This window comes from Oryx dammah, unplaced genomic scaffold (genome assembly GCF_014754425.2).
Source record: "Oryx dammah isolate SB20612 unplaced genomic scaffold, SCBI_Odam_1.1 HiC_scaffold_27, whole genome shotgun sequence".
NCBI lineage: Eukaryota > Metazoa > Chordata > Mammalia > Artiodactyla > Bovidae > Oryx > Oryx dammah.
Genome location: NW_024070211.1, coordinates 45,549,295 through 45,573,296, shown reverse-complemented (window position 1 = coordinate 45,573,296; position 24,002 = coordinate 45,549,295). Strand labels below are relative to the sequence as shown.

General features: G+C 41.9%; 1 protein-coding gene across 1 annotated transcript in view; it reads right to left on the bottom strand.

Annotated features, from left to right (window-relative positions):
- Positions 1–21,391, bottom strand: part of MPP4 (membrane palmitoylated protein 4) — a 36,786-nt gene extending 15,395 nt beyond the window's left edge. Inside the window, exons 1-13 of the mRNA XM_040228796.1 lie at positions 21,304–21,391; positions 20,154–20,275; positions 18,662–18,739; positions 15,492–15,572; positions 13,542–13,673; positions 12,052–12,133; positions 10,428–10,513; positions 8,990–9,061; positions 8,345–8,541; positions 5,150–5,214; positions 3,250–3,267; positions 2,550–2,588; positions 636–656 (exon numbers count right to left, since the gene is read on the bottom strand). Coding sequence (XP_040084730.1) covers positions 636–656; positions 2,550–2,588; positions 3,250–3,267; positions 5,150–5,214; positions 8,345–8,541; positions 8,990–9,061; positions 10,428–10,513; positions 12,052–12,133; positions 13,542–13,673; positions 15,492–15,572; positions 18,662–18,739; positions 20,154–20,275; positions 21,304–21,391 — 1,081 coding nt within the window. The remainder of the gene's footprint in view (positions 1–635; positions 657–2,549; positions 2,589–3,249; positions 3,268–5,149; positions 5,215–8,344; positions 8,542–8,989; positions 9,062–10,427; positions 10,514–12,051; positions 12,134–13,541; positions 13,674–15,491; positions 15,573–18,661; positions 18,740–20,153; positions 20,276–21,303) is intronic.
- Positions 21,392–24,002: the final 2,611 nt, after the last annotated feature.

The window sequence follows — 24,002 nt, the reverse complement described above, 5'->3', positions numbered from 1 at the left end:
AGGACCAGATACTGGATGAAACCATGTGTCATCAATAATGACAATAACATGTTAAAGAAAATAATTGATTTAGTATAGATACCTCACTTTCCAGTTTATTTTCTATCAGTATAGACTAGACAGCATGTGTGGAATAAATTATTCAACACTTTCAAGGCAATGTCTTTATTCTGCTTAAATATCTGTCTCCATAATGACACTCTTCTAAACCAATGAGCTTTTCATGTTACATCTTGTGAAACCTTACATCACTATTGTGTATTAAAGAATTACTTACAGATTTGTAATGAGTTTTGTCCAGCAGGACGTTCAGGAGATGGTGCAGGATAGTCTCACACTCAGCAACTCACCTGGCATCCCCAACTCCCAGCAGTTGAAGGCCAGTAGTGCCCCCAGTCAATATGAAAACCAAAACAGTGATCCCAGAGGGTTCCAAAATGTCCCTAATGAGAAGCGCCTCTTAAGGTGAAGTTTACTATATCTCACAGCTGTATCGTTGATGTATTTATTCACATCCCTAAAAAGTGTTTAATGTATACCAAAATTTGGATAATACATTTCTAAACCAGTACCAAATATTCATATCTTACTTCAGTTCAGTTCAGTTCAGTTCAGTTCAGTCGCATCTTACTTACCAGATTCAAATGTTTCTTCATCTGTTGTTTTTCCATGGAGGCAAAACAAAAGTATAGTTATGTTACTATCCATAGCAAGTCTATAGTTCAACAGTCTAATTCCCTGACCCTATGTTCCTGCACACACAACACTTTTAAAATGCTTTTCCTAAAGCAAGGCCAACTCAGGGGTGTGTCTGTGGCAATAAAGTCTTAAATGAGATATATAAGCAGCTGGGCTGTGATGATAAGGAATACAAGCAGGAGCTTAAAATAAATAAAATCATAAAATAGAAAAGGATAAATAAGATTAAAAAGAGACTCAGAGGGAAGGGAAAGGTGGAATGTCATGGTAAACTCCATTATCTGGTTGGATGTTATACAGCTTTGCTGCTAGAGGCTTGCTGGAAGATTTGGAGGTCCATAAGCAAGGGGAGCAGGATGGGGAAGAAGTATACAAACAGCTTGACAGGTTAGGGTTATTTAGGTGACTGGAAAATACCTGAGATAAAGTAAATGCCTCATCAGTTAAAATGATTATTGTTTTAAAGAGACATTAAACATTAAGAAGCTAGAATTTATATACAGAGCAATTTGAAATATATAGCAATATTACTAATACATCCTTGAATCTGGTGATGCTACATCTAAGGTCTACTCATGTGTGAAACTGTTTATAATAGAAAAGATTGGACATAATTCAAATGTCTACCAGTAAGTGATTATATAAATGCACAACAACCTACTTAGTCAATAAACTGTTTAAAAAAATATGAGGAGGCTTTTTATATATTATGATGGAATCATCTCCAAAGATACAATTTTAAGTAAAAAACAAACAAACAAACAAAAAAAAACAGAACAGTGTATATAGCATACCATCAAAGAGTACATGCATTTGTGTTTTAAAAAGAGGTGAGAATGAGGTGTGTGGGAGAGGAGGAAAAAACGTACATCATTGCACAGAATATGTCTGGAGGGATGCCAAAGAAACAGAGCATTTATTGCCTCAAGAAAGAAAACTGAGTAGGGAAACAGGAAGAGAGAGGGAATTTTACTGAATATACTTTTGTAGTTTTTTGAACTTGAAAGATGTGACTGGTTAACCTAAGAAAAACTTTTCATTAAAATTATAGAAAGGAAATGAATATTACTGCTAGTTAAAAAAAACACACACCCAGGATGTGTACTTGGTAGAATAAATATAATGTCAACATTATTCTGTAGTTGTTCTAGGAAATATATGTAACTCTTTGAAATACTCCGTATTTAAACATTTCATGTCATTCTTTAATTTCTAAAACTAGATTAACCTGTAAAGCCAAGATACATTCACTTATCAGACTAAAGACTCTCCATTTAGTCTTCCAACAAAATTCTAGTGATTCTTGAATCAATCTTAGTTTTGCCACTAAATTTGAAACATCTTTTCCCAATTTCCAAAAAGTGTGTAAGGATAGAAATGTGAAAAGTTTTAATATATCTCTCAGAAATTTGGAACCCATGACTATTGATCTGTACTAGAATCTACCAGAAGATGATATCAAACAATAACTAGATATTTTGCTTTTTAAAATTTTGATATCTCAGTATTCCACAGTATTTCACAAAGAGCATGTGGGTTCTAGATATTTCTCCTGATTGTTACTGAATGTAACACTAGAGCACTACTGTGTGTTTCTGTGATCATTTCCAAAATACTGCTTTCTAGAACACTTTCTAAAAGGTTGGTCGGGAGCATGGAGACATCCTTCCAGCTGTGCTTCCCTTCTGAGTGTCAGAATCACAGAAAAAAAGCTGGGGTGGGGACTTATTTTATTCACACATTTCTTCCAGAGAAAAAGGCCCATGGGTCTTTTGACTGACTGCTTCAGAAAATCTACAGTTGAGCTGCTTTGTATCTCTCCTAGTAGTAAATCTATCAAGAAATGCTACCTGCTTCCACACATTTCTCATCAATCTTCATGTCATCATCTATAAAAGAGCATAGAGAGGGAAAAAATGAAATTAAAATGTGTTACTATCACAATAAAAATCCCCTATGTATAGGCTTATGGCAATGAAACTCAGACCACTGTATATCATGTTATTCTTACAACAATCACTCACTCGGACAGATAAAAAGGACTCTATTGTACTAAATGAAAATATATATTATGGGAGGCTACAGGACATCACATGGTTAAAATTATAAAAGCATGGGCTTTTGAATGCTGGACAAATAATTTTACCTCTAAGCCTCCATTTTCTATCTATAAACGAGGGTAGTAACAATGCATACTGTATAGGATAAGATTGAGACAATGCAGGAAAAGCTCATACACATGGTAAGTGCTCAATAAGAGTAACTATTTTGACCTTTAGCTGGGATATATATATATATGAGAATAAAAGAATATAACTTTCAAAAGTGTTCAACTCAAAACTCTTTACAGTGTAACCCAAACCCTGTGTATGTTTTCTTTTGACTGACATCTTTTTATAAATTAGGGTATTAGTGATTAGCACACTATTAAGCACACAGAACGAGCTTATTAAATAGCTGAATTGAAATGAAGTGAATTAAGAAAGCTACAGGAAATTTCTAGGTGGCTTTGGAAATGAAGCTTTTTTCCCCACAAATACTGTTTCCTACCTTCTTCCATAGAAATCGCTGGGTACAGATGATTGAAGCAGGGGGGAGAAGACAGAAAGCACAATATGTTATGCTATAATTTATCAGATGAACTTACCTACATTAATAAAAGTGAAGTGCCAAAATTATTCTCTAAAAATTCAGTGGAGACTTAGTAACAAAATGCTAAGTGAATATCCTATAGAAACCAATACATTCGCGAGCCTTGCTGGAAATGGAATGTGTTTGCTTCTGGTAAATCCTATTCCCTTCTATCCTAATAAACTCTGCAAGAGTTGCATTCTACTCATTTTGAATTAAGGCACTTATTATTCATTCATTATATTTTTAGAACTCAAACCTTGAATGAAAAGAAGAAAGAAAGGGAAAGAAAGAAAGAGGAAGAAAAGATGGAAGGAAGAGAAAGGAGGGAGGGAAAGAGATGACAACTACCGTGCATCTTCAGTAAATAACTCTTTAGTAACTGTCTATAAACTAACATATGCTTGGAATTTTTCAATGACTCTTGAGTAATAAAGTTGTGTACACCTTCTGAATCAGTATCCTTTCTTGAGATTTTTTTTCCTATAGTAACTTTCAAGCAGAACAGAATGATATGAAATAACATTTCATTTTGATATTTCATATTTACAAATATTCATTTGTAACATCATCTCCAAAAACTAAAAAGCAATGACTCGATAGTTCGATAATGATGTCCTCCATCAAAAACATCTCTGTGAGAAATGATCCTTTAAGTCAGTGGGTTCCATACCTGGGGTTCTTGGACTCAGAAATATGTGAGGATAATAATACAGAGCTGCAAACTCTTTGCAAGATGGACTTTGCAAAAGTCTAATAGAAGTGGCACATAGCCTGTGCAAGCAAATTAAATGTGAACAAGCGGTCCTACTGGTTATCAGATACTGATTAAAGCTGAGTTAGAATTTTCATATGCCTTTGATAAAAAAAAAAATAGGAAAATGAGTTAAAGAAGTCCTTCAATCTGGTTTGGTAAACAAACTTTTTTTCAAAGCACAGGGGAAGTAACTAGAATATCACCATGAAGATTAATTATATCATGACAAATGTTTCTGATAAAATGTTACATTAGAGAAAAAAGATAAAAGGTAGTATTGCAGCTGTTACTATAACCATGTCAAATATGGTTCCATAACTGGAAGGTAGTATGAAAATATTGCCAGTGTAAAGGAATTCTAAGAATTTATTCCCCAAAAAATGTCTTTATAGTTGTCATGTTTTCAAGAGGAAAAAAATAGTTTTTGGCTTAGAGAACTGAGAAATAAAGTGGGTGAGAACACTCTATGGGCAAGTCTATGTCCATGCCCCTCTCCCTCCTCGGGGTGCCTCTTCCCCTTCTGTAACTGCTGCCAGAGAGCATATCAGAAGGGCCTTGATCAGTAGGTTCTAGCTGCACTCTACAAGCTAACATCATTAAGGCAGTAAGTTGTTCATAAGCGTTTGCCACCGTGGATGCCTTTGCTGGCCATTGCCCCACTGCCATCTGAAAATACTGTGTAGTGAACAAACTACATTCATTGAATAGTAATTCAGTCCCACGTTTACTTGTCAAAGGCACATGCACTACACCACCACGCAGCCTTGCTTGCCAGTAGATGCATGGACTAGCCATAGACATCTCAGGGGACTTCCCGCTGGGGAGTGAACCCTGAAAGTGTCACAACACAAGAACATTTGCATTTTTACAAACTGAAAACTGAAAAGTCTTCTAAATCCCAAGGAATGAATGTTGACGGTAGGATTTCAGACAGCTGCCAGGAGGCCATTGGGGCATGAGGACGTTTAAAGATCCTCCGTTGGGCAGGAAGCCAGTCCTGGGAAAGACGGAGCTGGCTTCCCTGTGAGGCGCACGCTGGATTTGAGGTGTCAGCATACTCACAGATGGTGGATCTGAGGTGTTTGTAAGGCTGGTACGGCTGAGACCACCAGAACTCCCGTTGCTTCCTGTGCAAAAACAAATACACTGTTAGGGAAAAAAAAAAAGAAGAAGCCAGGTTAACCCAGGTGAGATAGATCCAGGACAGAAAGTTTTCTAGAATTCTGTGGCCTCCAACCAAGTGAACAAGATTCCACCTCCAAAGTGTCAGTTGCTCAGTCAAATCCGACTTTGCGACCCCATGGACTGTAACCCGCCAGGCTCCTCTGTCCATGGAATTCTCCAGACAAGAATACTGGAGTGGATAGCCATTCCCTTCTCCAGGGGACCTTCCTGACCCAGGGGTCGAACCTAGGTCTCTTGCATTGCAGGCAGATTCTTCACCATCTGAGCCACCAAGGAAGCCTCCACACACATTGTCAAATACGTTCTCCAAATGTACAGTCTTTCTTATTTTGTCCTGCCTCATAGCATCTTCTCAGGGCCAAACTGAGTTAGAGTTGACACCTAGCCCAGGACCCTAGTTCACATGCTCAGGGCTTCAGTGCATGAGCCCCGGCACCCCTGTCTCCGGTGTGTTAGCCTGCTCCAGCAGGTCTCAGAATACTCACTGCATGTCCTGGTTTCCCTCCCAAGCTGTGAGGCTCTCCACAGCCCCTTTAGAGCCACATGGATTTCAACTCCTTCTGTCGCCCTTTATTTCTGCACTAATCCAATACGCCTGTCATTTCTGTGTGCTCCTTGCAAGATCCCCACCAGAGCCTCCACACCACTCCCTGCTCTAAGACCATGAGGACTAATCTCATTAGGCCTTTATCCCTGTGTGTGTCCTCAGCCCCCAAATTCGGGTCATTCCTTATCCTCCGCACTTTAATCCCTGTTCCATCTACCACCCACCGCTCCCTGACACCCTTTCACACACCCTCTGGAACTGGTAGCAAAGCTTTAATGAAGCCTCTCACAACACTTTACCTTCTTGGAGCTTCCCTGGTGGCTCAGATGGTAAAGAATCTGCCTGCAGTGCAGGAGACCTGGGTTCAATCCCTGGGTCAGGAAGACTCCCTGGAGAAGTATTCTTACCTGGAGAATTCCATGGACAGAGGAGCCTGGTAGGCTACAGTTCAAGGGGTTTCAAAGAGTCAGACACGACTGAGTGACTAATACTTGCACTTTCACTTTCCACCTTCTTGCCCTAACTAAACCCAGGTCCCCAGAGGTCCCTGCTCCCCTTTCCTCTCTTGCTCCCAAGTGTGTGTGGGTAACCAGCCCAGACTCGAGGGGGAGGGGAATCCTGATGCACAGTTTAGCTGACTTTGGTCATGTCAACATTCCCACTGTGACTGATTTCCAGCTGCCACCCCTGACATCACTGACCATGAGGAAGGGTGCACATGGGCTCTGAGGGCCGGCTCCAGCATACCACGAGGCCCTCACCCCACAGGGCCTGGAGGTGGGGGGTCTCTGCCCTGTCATCTCCAGACCACTCTCCCTCTTCCCTAGAAGAGGCTCTCACTTTGAATATCCTCCTCTTGATTCTTCTGGAAGCCATTCTCAGATGATTCCTGCTCACTCCCATGCTCTTAACACTGCTCTATCATAATTCATGATGATTTTATTTGGCACATTAATGCCTCTTCCAACACCCTGGCCTGTTGGTTCCTTGATCTCCTCTCTTCCAATGACCTTAGCTACTGCCTCCCACTGTCATCCCCTAGACCTTTCAGTTCCAAAAACTATAATCTCTATAATTTCGATTTCTAGCATCTCTTTCTTCTACCAGCAACTTCTGTCTTCCCACTCCAATAATCTATCAACCTCATAGGAACCTATAATCCACTGACCTGACTTCCTTTCCACTGATCCTACACTGTCACCTCCCTTCTTAACATAAATGTCATGATCCTTCATGAAAATACTCTCTTCTCCCTCTCTTGATTTACTGCTAAGTCTGACTCTCTGTCTAGTCTGGACCTGTCCTCCCAGGAAGCTGACCAAATTTATGTAAATTTGACTGTAAATTTATGAACTTGAAGCCTAAGTGGGCCCTTAATGCTGATGATACTGTATTTACTCAATCAATGTCTCTCCAGTACTCACAGAAACTTTTCAAGCTTTCTCCTCTTTCCTTTCCAAAACCTTCCACCCGCTTTACTCTCAGCTATGGCATTGGTTGATAAGAAAACAAGAGCAGATGGAAGAGATTTTGCATAAGCTCGCACCATATCCCTCATCCTCAGCTGTGCCCATGCTCTGCATTCTCTACTGCTGCGATTACTGTGGGTAAACTCTTCAGAATCCTGTATAAGGCCAGGCCCTCTACTTACAGACTTCCTCACCTCTCCATCTGCCTCCTCAAGGACTGATAACAGCAGCAGTTCTCTCCTCTTTCTCCTGTATCAGAAAAGTTTTCCTCTCACTGGATTTTCCCTATTAGCATTATCTACCCCACCTAAAAACTCTCATACCACTCTACATTCTCCTCTAGCTATTTCTCCACTGCTCTGCTCTGCCTTATACAAAATGTTGCAAAGACTTTTCCATGATCAGTTGTCAGTGTCTTTAAAGACTCAGATTTTGGCCCACCCCTCCACTGAAATTGCTTTTATCAAGATCACCAGTGACCTCCTTTGCTAAATCCAGTGGTCAATTCTCAGTCTCCACAGCAATGGTGAACATAGTTGATCTGGACAGTCTACCATCTCGATTTTCATCCTGTCTCGTTGGCGATTGCTTCTCAGTCTCTTTTCCTGGCTCCACTTTCTTCTTTGTGATCTCTTAACATTGGCTGAGTCTTGGGCCTCTTATTCTATCTTCTTTCTATCTCTAATCACTTCTTTGGACCTCAGTAGCACCAAGGTGATGGTAATGAGTTGAGATTCAGTAACTGAGCTTTCAACTCTGCCTTGAAAGGTTAATAGAGGCAGTCAGAACTACCTTTTAAACTTTAGTTTCCCAAGTACTATTCTCTCTTTTCTAGTTGATATGATTATCCTGGTCCCTTTGGTATTTAAGATATTTAGGGTATATTGACAAGTTGACATTTGGATTTACAGACCAGTGTGTGTTCATCTATCTGCTTGTCTCTCCTCTCATCTTAATTGCAGTAACATTGCTTATCTCCCTTAATTGCAAAAACCCGAGAAATGTTTTATTTCCTAATAACTCGGTCTTGGGTCCGGGAATGATGACTTTTCTTACCTCTTCAGAAGTTGGTTAGAAGGGATTAGCCCAGCACAGGTACCAAGGTCGGAGATTTTCCGGGCCTGCCACCAGAGAGCGTCATTCTGGTCCACAATCTGGAGGATGTCTCCCTTCTGAAAAGGCAGCCCGGCATCCATGCAAGGGATGGTGGGGTCCTCCTGGGGCCAGTACTCGATCATGGCACGAACATACACCTGATGGTAGGCACACGATGACATCATCAGAAGAATCCTTACCCCAGGTTGTTAAGACTTAAAATATCTCTCTCACTCTTCTACCTACTGGTGCTATCTTTCCTCTCCATCTTCACCAAGAAGAAGAAATCCCTTCTTGAACTGAGTCTAAGAGCCATGAAAAAAAAAGCGACTTTGGGAATAAAATCTTCTAGCTCTGAGAAGTCTCTGCTCAAATGTTCACCATTTCTGACGTTACTTCTGAACTTCTCAATACCCCATCTTCTCTTACTGTGTTCATTTACTGATCTGTATCTCTCCTCATCAGTGTTGAAAAATATGCCATACAATATTGAACAAATGATCAACACATTACAGAGGATAGTAGTAAAATATAAAGTTTTTTTTTTTTTTCTGTTATTGTGGAGGATTTACTGTGTGTGGGTCCGAAGGTTCAGTTCATTCTTACCGTCTTCTGGCTGTTAACAGGAGGGTCAGAAACTGGAACCACCTTGAACATGATTGTGCCACGAGACATGGCCTAGAAAATGTCAGAGGAGAGAATAGCGAATCTCAGACTTTACTGGGTTATCGGGGTTTGGCAGGTGAAAGTTAAAAACAATGTGTCCAGGTCAAATGGTGACATCTCCCCCAGGGGCTTTTACAAGGACTCAACAGCTAAATATCACCACCCAGAAATGGACATTGGAAGAACTTTAGCTTCACTTCTGTCCTGCTGTGGGGGGTCCAGGGTCCTGAGGCTGGACTCTCCTAGTACCCTATACCTTGCTCTCATCAGGACACCACACTCAGCAAGCTCTTTTCCCCCCAAAGCATGAGGAGGGAGAGGAACTCTTGATCAGACTTTCACTCCTCGTTGTCTCTGTCAATAAGTCTTTCTTGAACACTTGTTTCTGCACCAGGCAGCCTCATCTAATGGGGAAGAAGATAAAGGGCTCCCAAGTCTTCTCAGGGGTACTGCTGCTGCTAAGTCATTTCAGTTGTGTCCGACTCTGTGCGACCCCATAGACGGCAGCCCATCAGGCTCCACCATCCTTGAGGTTCTCCAGGCAAGAACACTGGAGTGGGTTGCCATTTCCTTCTCCAATGCATGAAAGTGCAAAGTGAAAGGGAAGTCTTTCAGTCATGTCCCACTCTTCGCGACCCCATGGACTGCAGCCCACCAGGCTCCTCCGTCCATGGGACCCTCCAGGCAAGAGTACAGAAGTGGGGTGCCATTGCCTTCTCCAGTGAGCACCACTAGTACATGTAATACATAATGATCGACCTCAGGCCCCACAGTGGGGGTGTGCATGGGGAGAGGTGGGCAGGGCATGACGCTATGGCTATATTGACAGCTGAACAGTGACCCGGGCAATGGTTTGAAGGATGGGAATGAGAACTGAAAAGAAACCAAAAGCTCATATAATCAGGTCACAAATCCCCATCTCAACCACAAGGACTGGCAGGGCCAGCAAAGATGTTCCTCTCCCCATATGCTGCCCTCTGGGGACTTCTTTTCTACCTCAAAGCTGCCTCAAAGAAACTGCATAAAAATGTTAGGGGAGCAAGGGGTGGTTTGCTCAGGTTCAGACTCTCCTCCACAGTCTCACTCTGCCCACCCCGGGCTCAGTTTCCAACAGAGCAACGCTGGTGATGAGGATCCGGGCCGTCTTCCTGAGGCTGAAAGAGCAGCTTGGGAAGGGACATCTCCAGCAGGGTCCAGATCAACTGGGGAGAGGGTGCAGGTAAGGGGGACGAGATGCATAGAAACAGACAAGTTCTAGGGCCTGGAGAGAGTAGGCTGCTGGGAGGGACTCGAATCCCCCTCCAGTTATGGTGTACACGCCAGGGGCTGGATGCAACACGGCACAGAGTCATGGATAAGGCGAGGAGGAGGCTGTTACCAGAATGTGGATCACTTGCTCAGGGTCCAGTCCTTCAACTGAAACTCCATTCACTTCCACCAGTTTGTCTCCGGCGTATAACAGCCCTAGGCAAAACGGAACACAAAACAAAGACGGATGCCAAACAACTCACAAAAAGGGCGGCAGCCATCCCAACACTACTTAACAAACTCACTAACCTAAGCGTGCTCTGACATCTTAAATTTTACTGTGAAATAATAGTAATAATAAAGCAAACTGGTTAGCTGAATTTACACCACCACCAAAGTACATGAGAATTGCATTTTTCTACCTTTTCACCAACACTGGGCATTAACTAAAGGTGATATTTTTATTTTCGCTAATCTGATGTTGTAAAATGGAACTGGAACATTGGTAAGAAGATAACACTAAAAATAAAGACATCTATAATTTCTTTTGCTGTGCAAAAGCTTTTAAGTTTAATTAGGTCTCACTTACTTATTTTTTTATTTCCATTACTCTAGAAGGTGGGTCACAGAGGATATTGCTGTGATTTATGTCATCAAGTGTTCTACCTATGTTTTCCTCTAAGAGTTTTATAGTTTCTGGTCTTACATTTAGTTCTTTAATCCATTTTGAGTTTATCTTTGTGTATGGTATGAGTAAGTGTTCTAATTTCATTCTTTTACAGGTAGCTGTCCAGTTTTCCCAGCACCACTTACATTTAAAAAATAAAAATAAAGATGTCACGGTCGTGAGTAAATGTTAAATGAAAAGGAAATGGGGTGGGGGTATTCTTCAAAAGAGAAAGTGTAGAGAAACTTGGGGGTTAAGATTAAGCCTTGAGAATTATGAGGTAAGACAGTGGAGACAAGAAGCATCTTGAAAATTTCAAGAAAGCTATCTTCAACAATATCAAATGTGCTGCTGCTGCTAAGTCACTTCAGTCATGTCCGACTCTATGCGACCCCATAGATGGCAGCCCACCAGGCTCCCCCGTCCCTGGGATTCTCCAGACAAGAACACTGGAGTGGGTATAGAACTGAGGCTGAAGGGAGGGCCAGTGGACTTAGCAACTAGGAAGTCTCTGGGTAATTTCTCTAAGAATGTTGGTGTATGAATTCTACACCAGGTTTCTGGGGTCATGAGCAGTGAGGACAAGGGGCAGCAAGTACAGAACTGCTCGTTTCAGAAGCGCAGCAGTGAAAAGAAGGAAACTTGGTTCTCAGATAGAAAAGGCAAGCAACGATGGTCTGAAGATGTGGAAGAGCTGTGCCTTTTAGAAAGCAGAAGGACCAAGTGGAGAGTGAAATTTGGCAATAGAGAGAGAGGCAGGCCTAGACTTGAACCCTAACTCAAACTGTGAAACCTCAAGCAAGTTAGGTGGTTAATCTTTGTGAGCTTCAGTCTCCTCGTCTATACAGTGGCATGATGATACTTAGCTTGTTAGGTTTATGTGGGAATGTAAAGTGAAAGAAAATTAATTTAATGCATAGAATGGAGGGACTCGGTGAGGAAGGGCAATGGGGTTGGTTTCTCTGGAATATTTCTGTCTTCCTTCTTAGTAACCAAGCAATGGAACTTATTAAAGGCTTGACCTCACACAGGAGACAGGGGTCCCCTGTCTTCCCAGTCATGCTTGCACACTGCTGCTCCGGCTTACCACTCCTCTCGGCCAGCCCACCATGGATGATTCTGGCCACCAGGATGTCCCCTGTCATCTCGTGGCGCTTGATGGTAGCTCCCTAGGAAGAGAGTACAGTGGAACCCACGTTTTACCTAACATGACCACTTTCCTGGGGGCTTCCCTCAAGGTCGTTCTGGTCTTTTAAACAAGGGAATTCATACCAACCAGGGTCATACATGGTGAAGGAGATGACAACCCGCTCCAGTATTCTTGCCTGGAGAATTCTGTGGACAGAGGTGCCTACAAGCGGGCTAGTCCATGGGGTCTCAAAGAGTCAGACACGAGTGAGTGACTATCACTCACTCACGCTCAGGGCCATATGTATACCATGTCATCAAAAAGGAAAGGCCATTTCGCTCAGGTCTGCCAGAGTCTCTATCCAACTACATAGACATCAAGTAATATTGAGATCCTTCCAGAGATAAACAGAATTTCCATGATTCCAAGCTAATCAAAGGAAATATGCTTAGAAAATCAAATTAATGCCTTACTTGCTGCTGCTGCTGCTGCTAAGTCGCTTCAGTTGTGTCCGACTCTGTGCGACCCCATAGACGGCAGCCCACCAGGCTCCACCATCCCTGGGATTCTCCAGGCAAGAACACTGGAGTGGGTTGCCATTTCCTTCTCCAATGTATGACTTAGCTTCCCCTTAACAGAGGAAAAAACTTAGGCAAATACATTAGAACTAGGTGAAATATATGTACATGTCACAGAGCCAAATAATAAAATAATTTCTTTTTTCTCATAGCTGTTAAGAAAGAAAAACACTAAGCATAAATCTTTCCTGGTGAAAACTTTACAACCTGTAAAGTGTTTGAAATCACAGGCAAAATTGATTAAGATATATTTTAGCCCTTATTATCATGGATTCCCTCATGTTGCCTAAGTGCCTCACAGTATAGGTGACCATAGGAGAATATTGCCCAACAGTTATTTCAAGCTGCCTACCACACTAAATTTCAAGAGTTCTAAGATGAAGCTCTGATCTCTGCTAGAATCATATGAGGAGAAAGTACAACAGCACTGATTTTGACTGCTTTCCTCTGGCCGACTGAAGAAACAGAACAGACAAGCATTACAAAATTCTGTCGGCAACCATGCTTAGCTGGGATTAGGACTGCTATGATAAAGTCAGAAAGACAGGTAGGTAATCAGCAAATCAGCAGAAAAGGGGAAACACATAACCCTCACCAAAAGGGAGAATAATTTGTAGCTCACATATATCCTTGATTGGGTGGGGGCAGTTAATAGTTGAAGAAAGAGAAATTATTAGTTTAAATAATACATGCATAAGGAAAACTGCTAGTGGTTCTGTGTATGGCCTTTGAAATATTTTGCTTATTTTAAATTAAAGAAAATTTTTATTAAAAAAAACATTGCTCAAGCAACTAGTAGAGATAACTTAGCTCCCAATTAACCCTGGTGTAATCCTAAATGAAAAGATAGTAGTAAGAAGATTTCCTTACCAGGGGCTGCTGGTTCTTCACCAAGCAAACAATCCTCATTGCTTCCTCACTCTCAGGGATGTTGTCTGGCAGTGGGGGAAGAAGGGGCTCAAAGTCCTTCTGAGCTACCGTGTCGTGGGCGCTGAGCAAGGCCTGGAAACAGAGAAGGAAAAGGCAAACGAACCTCACGCATAGGATGCATCCACCTAGAAGATGCCAACTCAGTACTGTGGGAGACACATAATGACAACCAACATGTACGTGCCAGGCACAGTTCTAAGTGTTTTACGTGGATTAACTCAGTCGTCACAGTAACTCAGAGGCAGGTATACATATATTTTTAACTTTTAAAATTTATTTTTATATAATTTTAAAGTTTACTTTCCATTTTCAGTTATTACAAAATAATGGCTATATTCCCTGTTCGTACAACACACCCCTGTAGCCCATCTTACACACAGTGGTTCATACTTCCCACTCTCTCACTCCTGTACTGGTCCTCCCCACTCGCACTCCACTGGGAGCTCCTAGCTCGTTCTCTGTATCTGTGAGTTTGCTCCTTTTTTGTTATATTAGATTGTTGTATTTTTAGGTTCCCCATATAAGTGCTATCATACAGTATATCTTTCTCTGTCTGACTAATTTCATTTAGCATAATTCCTTCAAAGTATCCATCCGTGTTGCTGCAAATAGCAAAATCTCATTCACTTTTACGGCTGAATGGTATTCCATTGTGTATGTGTGTGTGTATCCCATCGTCTTTATCCATTCGTCTGTTGATGGACACTTACGTTGCTTTCATACCTTGGCAACTGTAAATAGTGCTGCTATGTATGTTGGAGTGCATGGATTTTTTTTCAAATTAGTGTTTTGGGGCAGTATATACCCAGGAGTGGAATTGCTAAGTCAGATGGTAGCGCTGTTTTTAGTTTTATGAAAAACCTCCGTACAGTTTTCCACAGGGGCTGCATTAATTTACTAGGGTTCCCTTTTCTACACATCTTCATGAGGCAAGTATATTTATTGTCCCCATGTTACAGATAAGGAGACAAGGCGCAGAGAGGGTAAGCAACACACAATTTATTCTTTCATTTCTGATAAAATGTATTCTGTCATGTTCTCAATTCCTGGAAACCCATGTAATCCATAATGCTCCTGTAGACTTGAACTACAAAATAGTTATTGTAATAGCTTCCCCAGGCAAGGTAGAATGAGAGGCAGTAATCAAAACATCTTGCTGGTTTAATTTGTCAATAACACCCAAGATCCCATGTGAAACAGGATGAGAAAAAGCAGTCCCCTGGTTTAGGGTACGATCAAATAGTTCTGGTATGTTAAAATTTCATTTCATGGGGTAGGGAAGTAGTCTTTCTACAACTCTGCCTGAGACTGGTGGACAGAACTCTGTTGGAACTCAGAGAAAATTCTGTAGGTTTCTCTTGTGAAATAAAACTTTTTGACTCAAAAATTCCATTGCTCCACATGCAGATATTCTCCTAAAGTTCTTAATTTGTTGATAAATTGGTCTCAAAACCTGTAAGGTAGGGTTCTGTTTTGCAATCAAATGTTCTTTATATACCCCCTCATAGAGCTATTCATTATTATACTGTTTTTTCCAAATACCTTCATGCACTTTATCTCTGAAACTTAAAATATTTCCCAGTTGGAAAGGATGTATGCTGCCTTAATTGTCCCCCAGAATTTTAGAGGAATGGTGGCTTTTCAGGGGGTAAACAAGATGCCATGGGAAATCCTGAATGCCTCCATATAAATAGAGCCGGCTTGGCTCCATGACCAATGAGATTAAGTCGCCCATCAGTCACATCTGAGTCCCGTATCTTTTGGTATAATCTGTTGGTTACCCACATACAGTAAAAGAACACCTATTCAGAGAGCACATCTTTATTTCTTCTTCCCAACTCTGTCAATATGCTGAATGGTTATACCTTGTCAATTTTAGCAAGCACTTGCCTTAAAGTGTGGAGCCTGGAGGATCTGTCTTAGCTCTTGGATCTCAGGGGACTTGGGGGTTTCGCGTAGTATCTTCAATACCTGGTTGGTGGGAAAACATACATGTGAATTTTTAATAACCTTTATCACCTAGTTAACATCACCCAGATTGGATAACAAGTATATTGACATGATATTTACCTAAGAAAAGCTGTTACTAAAGCCTTCTTCTTCACCTTTAAAGTCAGGTGAAATTAGCATTTTTTCCTTATTCACTAAACTTCATTACAGCAGGTAGAATCCAAGACGGGATAGATCTAAACCACAGTGCCCTTGTCCTGGCACCTCACAGACTTGGAAGAAGGACTAACTTAATTTTGTAAGATCATATGTGCCAAGGCAGTGTCCCTCAGTGCCTCTGAAGTGACTGTTTGCTCATGTGAATGCTTTATGGGCAAGTTAAGGTATCTGAGTTCTCCAGGTACAGGCTCAGTTACTTGGAAAATCAAGTAGCTTTAATCCCATGGGATGTTCCATTTTTCAACTAAAAAATGAAATGGTAATTTGTATTTTAAGGCTTTTATTTGATTAGTAATTTCAATGTTTGTTGCAACAACAACAAAAAAAGTGTTAGAATAAATTCTGATCCCTTTCCTTTGGTTTAAGTGTAGACCTGGCTTCTGATAGAACATGAGAGCTTTCAAGAATTTAACTCTGTAAATGCTCACCAGTCAAGCAACATCACATCCAGTCAAATGAAAACAAGAGGTTTAGCAAACTTCACCTCCACTCACTAGGGTTCAGTTCAGTTCAGTTCAGTCGCTCAGTCGTGTCCGACTCTTTGCAACCCCATGAAGTGCAGCACGCCAGGCCTCCCTGTCCATCATCAACTCTCAGAGTTCACTCAGACTCACGTCCATCGAGTCAGTGATGCCATCCAGCCACCTCATTCTCTGTCGTCCCTTTCTCCTCCTGCTCCCAATCCTTCCCAGCATCAGAGTCTTTTCCAATGAGTCAACTCTTCGCATGAGGTGGCCAAAGTACTGGAGTCTCAGCTTCAGCATCATTCCTTCCAAAGAACACCCAGGGCTGATCTCCTTCAGAATGGACTGGTTGGATAAAATCACATGTGTGTGTTTCCCCATGGATAGTTAAGAACAATTTGAGTTGTTGATTACTGGAGTTTTGGCTATAAGGCTTTATTTTTTTTCTTTTTAAAAGTTTCTGTTAATGTGGTTTGGACAATAAATAAAAATAAAATGGATTATATTTATACATCCAAATATTGGGCTTCCCTGGTGGCTCAGACGGTAAAGAATCCACTTGCAAGGCGGGAGACCTGGGTTTGATCCCTGGGTGGGGAAGGTCCCCCTGGAGGAGGGCATGGCAACTCCAGTATTCTTGCCTGGAGAATCCCCATGAACACAGGAGCCAGGCGGGCTATGGTACATGGGGTCGCAAAGAGTCAGACATGACTGAGTGACTTTCATTTTTCAGCAAATATGTATTGAACATTTACTACGTGCTAGGTGTTGTTTTTTTTGTTTGTTTGTTTTTAAATATGTATGTATTTATTTACTTGGTTGTGCTGGGTCTCAGTCGTAGCACTCGAAATCTTTGATTTTTTTCTGAATACAGGATCTAGTTCCCTGACCAGAGATCGAACCCTGGTCCCCTGCATTGGGAGGGCAGAGTCTTAGCCACTGGACCACCAGGGAAGTCCCTAGACACTGTTTTAAGTGATGCAAATACAGCTGTGACTAGGCAGACACAAACCCCCACACTCATAGAATTTACATTTTTGTTAGGAGCCACAGATAATAAGTAAAATGTGTAAGTAAAAAAAAAATAGTTTTATTTGATGATGAAAAGAATTAAGAAGAAAAATAAAACAAAGAAGGTGGATAGGGAGTGCTATGACAGGATTGCAATTTTAGATGGGGTGACCAGAGAAATTCTCTGTGAGAAGCTGACATTTCAGTGGAAACTGGAAGGAGATGAAGAAGCATATCATGTGGATATATAGGCAAGAGCATTACTGATGTAGGGAATAGCAAATGCAAAGAGCCTGCAGCAGGAACAAGTCTGATTCAAACATCCACAAGTGGTTCATGAGGTTGAAGCAGAGTGAATAAGGGAGAGGGTGGTAAGTCAACATCAAAGAGAGGTAACGCTATGTTTGCCTATATAATAACTTTGATGTTTACTCTGAGATGAGAAGTTGTAGGAAGAGTTTGAGCAGGGAAGTGACACATTTTGACCCATCTTTAATTCAGAATATCTTAATGGCTGCCGTGACAGGAATAGATAGTTAGGGAGCAAGAGTAGAAGGAAACGACCAGGCAGGATGCTATATTGCAATTATCCATGTAAGAGAAAATAATGGCTATATGCAGCGACACAGCAGAGGTGGTGTATTTCATCATATTTTGAAACCAGAGCTGAAGGACTGGGTGTGGGTATGAGAGAAAGAGAAAGTCAATGATGATCCCAAAGATATTGGTTTAAGCACCACGAAAACAAAAATTGTGCTCAGTCATGTCTGACTCTTTGCAACCCCATGGACTGCAGACCACCAGGCTTCTCTGTCGATGGAACATTTCCAGGCAAGAATACTGGAGAGGGTTGCATTTCCTACTCCAGAGGATCTTCACAACCAGGGATCGAACCTACAACTCTGTGCCTCCTGCATTGACAGGAGGCTTCTTTACCACTAGCGCCACCCGGGAAGCTCCATGCAAGAACAAAAATAGATAGAAAAGGCTGAAGGAGGAGTAGCTTTGGGGTGGGGATGATCAGGAGCTCAGTTTGGGACCTGTTAAATTGGAGGGGTCCATTAAACAGTAAAATGGGCAGGAGACAGTGGATATAAGAGCACAATTTATTGGAGAAGTCCAGACTAGAGAAGTAAAATTGGAGATCATTAGTAGAAAAACATTACCCTGTTTTCATAGCATAACTGAGTCGAATTTTTAGGGAAAAAGAGAAACAGACACATTTCTCTAGAAATGTGTTTTGTTTTAATTTGGGGAGGCAGGAGGCCAATTGTCTTTCTTCTTTTAAAGCTCAGTTAGAAGCAAGGATTAGATGCATAGTCACCAATTAAACATTTAGAGCATTTAAACTAGCACTATGAGTAAAATGGCATCATGTTAAAACTACTATTCTCTGGATGAAAAAAAGCACCTCACCTCGCAGGATAACGCCTGTGCATGGGGTGTGGCTGGAACGAGCTTCTTCTCTTTGAATTCCTGGAGGCTGTCATAAACCTGTAGAGGGGCAGCGAGGAGAGAATGATATACTGAGCAAAGGCTTGCCAAGGGGAGAAGCAGCCTGGGCAACGGTGCCAGCAGGTGGGCAGCCTGTGTGCCAGCCTTTACTAAGGTTTGTTAGGTTGCCAGAACTTTTTCACCTTATAATTAGAAGCTTGTACCTTTTGACCAACATCTCCCCGTTTCCTCCATCCCCCAACTCCTGGCAACCACTAATCTCTCTGTTTCTCTGAGCTCCACATTTTTAGATTCCACCTACAAGTGAGATGACATGGTATTTGTCTTTCTCTGACTTATTTCACTTAACATAATGCCTTGAGATCCACCCATGCTGTCCCCAAAAAGGAGGATTTCCTCCTTTTATGGGTGAATAATATTCCATTGGACGTCCCATTTCCAAGGATATAGTAAAATGAAATCACTATCTCAAAACATATCTGCACCCATGTTCACTGAGGCTTTATTTCTAATAGTCAAGGGCTCCCCAAGTGGCACTAGTGGTAAAGAACTCACCTGCCAATGCAGGAGATATAAGAGACCTGGGTTCGATCCCTGGATTGGGAAGATGCCCTGGAAAAGGAAATGGCAACCCACTCCAGGATTCTTGCCTGAAGAATCCCATGGATAGAGGAGCCTGGCAGGCTACACCCCATGGGGTCGCAAAGAGTTGGACATAACTGCTTGATTTAGCAAGTACACAAAAGCCAAAACATGGGGGAAAAAAATCTGTGTCCAACAATGGATAAAGAAATCAGGTATTTTAAAGCCAGTGCTGTGAGGAGTACTTCTGTGTTCACACTAAATACATTGACACCTCTTTTAAAAATATAATATTAATATGCACCATAAGGCTGACCACAGTTCACACCTAAGTGAAAGAAACACATCCTCCAAAGATAACTTCAAAAGGATCTTTCTTGATAATAACATTTGTTTAGAAGAACAAAATTATAGTCAGATAGTAGACTCTATTGTATAGTGTGAAATTTCAGCTAACTTATAAAAGAAAGCCTCAGAGTAAGAAAAACTTAAGATACCTAAACACAACTGTGGACATTTCATTTCCAAATTTATAAAAACAAAGAGGAATGATATTTTAAAGCCTTTTTATTTGTCCTGAGTTGACCTCAAGGACAAAGGGTCGTGGACAGCTGCTTATAGGGTTGCCAATAGCCATTTTCAGTGGCTGCTTTGTGACCCTGGGGCCCCTGGAAGAGAGGAAGGTGGGAGCAGAAAAGAGAGGAGCTGCTGTATTCTCTTCCATCAAGTAATTTCCTTCCTGAACTTGGGGTTATGCAGGTCTTCCTTGACCTTTTCCCCTGTTGAGCTTTCCTGCTATGTGACAGGCGACACTGCCGGATGAGCAGGTGCTGCTCCCAAGGCCACGGCTCCAGCTCAGCGGGGCGCTCACCTTGAGCAGAGCCTGCAGCCACGGGGAGTGGAGGAGGTCATACAGGAGACACACTCCGTTCACGTCTCGGCTGTAGAACAGGTTCAGCTCCTGTAGCACGAGCCTCAGGAGGTGCGAGATCCCTAGGAACAGGAGAGGGCAGAGATGAGGTGGCAGATGAGGGCGGAAAGAAGGGCAGGTGTAACGTGAAGAACAATTCAGACCATGAGGTGGCTCCAGGGGCTCAAAAGGAGAGGAGTGGACACTGCGTTTAAAGCCGGAAGATCTACCTTCTGGCTCTGTGATTACTGTGTGTGCTTCAGAAAACCGTCCAACTCTCTGGGAGCTAGTTCCTTATAGAAAATGAGGGTATGTTTTGCTTTGCCATAGAGTTCTTGCTAACATTAGGTGAACTAATAGATCACAATATACAGATGAAAACTTTCATGAGAGCTGTATCGTTTTCCCCTCCCCAGTCCTAACAGCCTCTGGTTTATTCCAAAATCATATAGTTGTTTTCTGGATCCTTCAAACATGCAGTCATCTGTATTTACCCTTTATGAAAATTCTTATTGAAAAACTCTCCCAACAGGCTCTTAGAAAATACTTACTCATCTATGTGTCTGCACTGGGTCTTAGTTGTGACACGCAGGCTCTTCCAGTTGCAGCTTGCAGAATCTTTAGCTGCAACGTGTGAGAGTTCCCCAACCAGGGATTGAACCTAGGCCTCCTGCTTCGGGAGTGAGGAGTCTTAGCCACTGCAGCACCAGGGAAGTCTCTTCCAATAAATAGGCTTCTAATACAAATCTCAGGGTTCCACTATTAAAGGGACTGGACAGATTTTAGCAAATGCTTGTTTTCATAGAAATCCTATTTGTTGCAATGGTATTCTGAATGTGAACAGGTTGCAAAGTTCTAAATAGAAGTAAAACATTGTGGGGTAGGAAAAAAAGAGATTCCTAATCTACTGTATCGATTTCTTTCCTTTCTGCCTTAAAAATTGCTTGGACGTATCACTAATAGATGCAACAGGACACTTCAAAGTGTATAACAAGTTCCATATAGAAATCAGAATAAATCTATCAGAATTTCTGCCCCTAAATTGGATCACATTGTTAGAGTGACATTGAAAGGTCTTTCTGGTCTAGAAAAGGAACTTGGCACCACATACCATTCTCCGGATTAGTTCTTGTAGAAAGCTTCTCATCCTTCTTGTCTTTTTCATCTGGAAGATCTGATCCTTTGTCTGACTGTATCATCCTTCTTGCCCAAGATTTCAGATGGGATTCAGAGCTAGGGAACAGATCAATAAACAGCACACAGCTCATTCAGTCACGCTGGCCCCACAGCCCTTGGACTCTGTGCTACATATACACCAGGATCCACATCAGATAAAATGATCCTGCCCAGTGGTGCTTCCTCTCTAAATTAACCACCACCAGCTGTGTGGACAGGAAAACTCACAAACCATTCCTTCTATCCTCTCTTTTTTAATTTTCATTTATTTTTAAATAAATACTTTGGTACTTTATTTTTTAATGTGTTTATTTAATTTATTTATTTGGCTGTGCTGGGTCTTAGTTGCAGCATGTGGGATCTAGTTCCCTGGCCAGGGATTGAACCTGGGTCACCTGCATTGGGAGCATGGAGTCTTAGCCAGTGGAGCACCAGGGAAGGCCCTGTTCCCCTCTTTTTTTTAAACAAGTGACCAAGCTACATTTGTTTATTTTCCACCTCTTTGCCTTGTTGATTTTACCGCTGTTCTGAGCTTGGAAGGGCCTTCTCTGGCCTGACTCCATCTAGCCTCTCCATCTGGCCCTGTTCCCTCTCATTGCAGCATTGGCACTGGTCACAGTTGCAAAAGTTATAGATTACTGCTGAAAATACCATTAGAGTTTATTTTGTATATTGCTATAAGTAGGTTTAAAGAAACAGAAACCCCAAACAATAGTGGCTGAACAGAGTAGCTCATATCTTGCTCGTGTAAGAGTCCAGAGGCAGAGCCAACCCAGGGCTAGTCGGGCTGCCCCACTCCTGAAATTGTGAGGGAACAGGCTCTTTCCAGCCCACCACTCTGCCTCCTCAGGATGCAGTGTGATTCTTATCTTCCTGCTCTAAGACGGTGGCTGGAGCTCCAGCCATCACGCCTACATTGCAGCCAGCAGGACGAGGATCAAGAAAACGAGGGCAAAGGAGACATGCTCCCTGCTCTTTGAGTTAGTTTGACAGAGAGAAGTTGCCCTACACGATGGGAAATCACTTCAGGCCCTAAACTTTCAAACGTCCCATTGGACTCTCATGTTGCTGAGAAAAACAAAACAGAAAACTTATAATTATCTGACCCCAGGTGGTGCTAGTGGTAAAGAAACCACCTGCAAATGTAGGAGACATAAGAGACCTGTGTTCAATCCCTGGGTAGGGAAGATCCCCTGGAGAAGGAAATGGCAACCCACTCCAGTACTCTTGCCTGGAGAATCCCATGGACAGAGGAGCCTGGAGGGCTATAGTCCATAGGGGTCACAAAGAGTCAGACACAGCTAAAGTGACTTAGCACACACACACCAAAACTCAACTTCTCTTTATGTGCAAAGTATTTTTGCACAGTTTTAATGTACATTGAATTTTCTGGAATGTTACTACCATAACTGAAGAATGAATTTACTTTGTTTTGCTTGGACTTTATCAAGTCCATTATTTCAGAAAAACCATGTCATTAATGGTAAAGCTGCTTACAGTATATAATACACACTACAAAACACCAGGCTGTGGCTGTGGCTATTTGCATTCAAAGCCACTGATTCCCTAGAGAATTCTTTTATAGGTGCAAACATGTGTTACTTCAGTATATCTTTTGGTATAATGATATCCCATTTTATACATTGTAATAGTATCTTACCAGCCACATTTACTTAATTTCTCTTTCTCATTATTACTAGGATTTGTTTGTTTGTCTGTTTCATGTAAGTAAGTGCATTAGTCTGGGTTCCCCCAGAATCAAACACCAAGCAAGGATTTTAGTGAGGTGATTTGCTTGGAAAGTGATCCAGAACATTAGTAGGGGAGTGGGGTATTAAGACAGGGCAAGGGGGAAAAGGCAGTAAAAGGTGTTTTCAAGCAAGAAGCTGCTCTGGGCACTATGGTGCTTAACCCATGGAGAGACAAGGGACAGGGAGTGGGGTTATTGATACCCCAATGCTGCCAGATCAATGCAAAGAAATAGAGGAAAACAACAGAATGAGAAAGACTAGAGATCTCTTTCAAGAAAATTAGAGATACCAAGGGAACATTTCATGCAAAGATGGGCTCGATAAAGGACAGAAATGGTATGGACCTAACAGAGGCAGAAGATATTAAGAAGAGGTGGCAAGAATACACGGAAGAACTGTACAAAAAAGATCTTCACGACCCAGATAATCACGATGGTGTGATCACTAATCTAGACCCAGAAACCTTGGAATGTGAAGTCAAGTGGGCCTTAGAAAGCATCACTACGAACAAAGCTAGTGGGGGTGGTGGAATTCCAGCTGAGCTGTTTCAAATCCTGAAAGATGATGCTATGAAAGTGCTGCACTCAATATGCCAGCAAATTTGGAAAACTAAGCAGTGGCCACAGGACTGGAAAAGCTCAGTTTTCATTCCAATCCCAAAGAAAGGCAATGCCAAAAAATGCTCAAACTACCGCACAATTGCACTCATCTCACACGCTAGTAAAGTAATGCTCAAAATTCTCCAAGCCAGGCTTCAGCAATACATGAACTGTGAACTTCCAGATGTTCAAGCTGGTTTTAGAAAAGGCAGAGGAACCAGAGATCAAATTGCCAACATCCGCTGGATCATGGAAAAAGCAAGAGAGTTCCAGAAAAACATCTA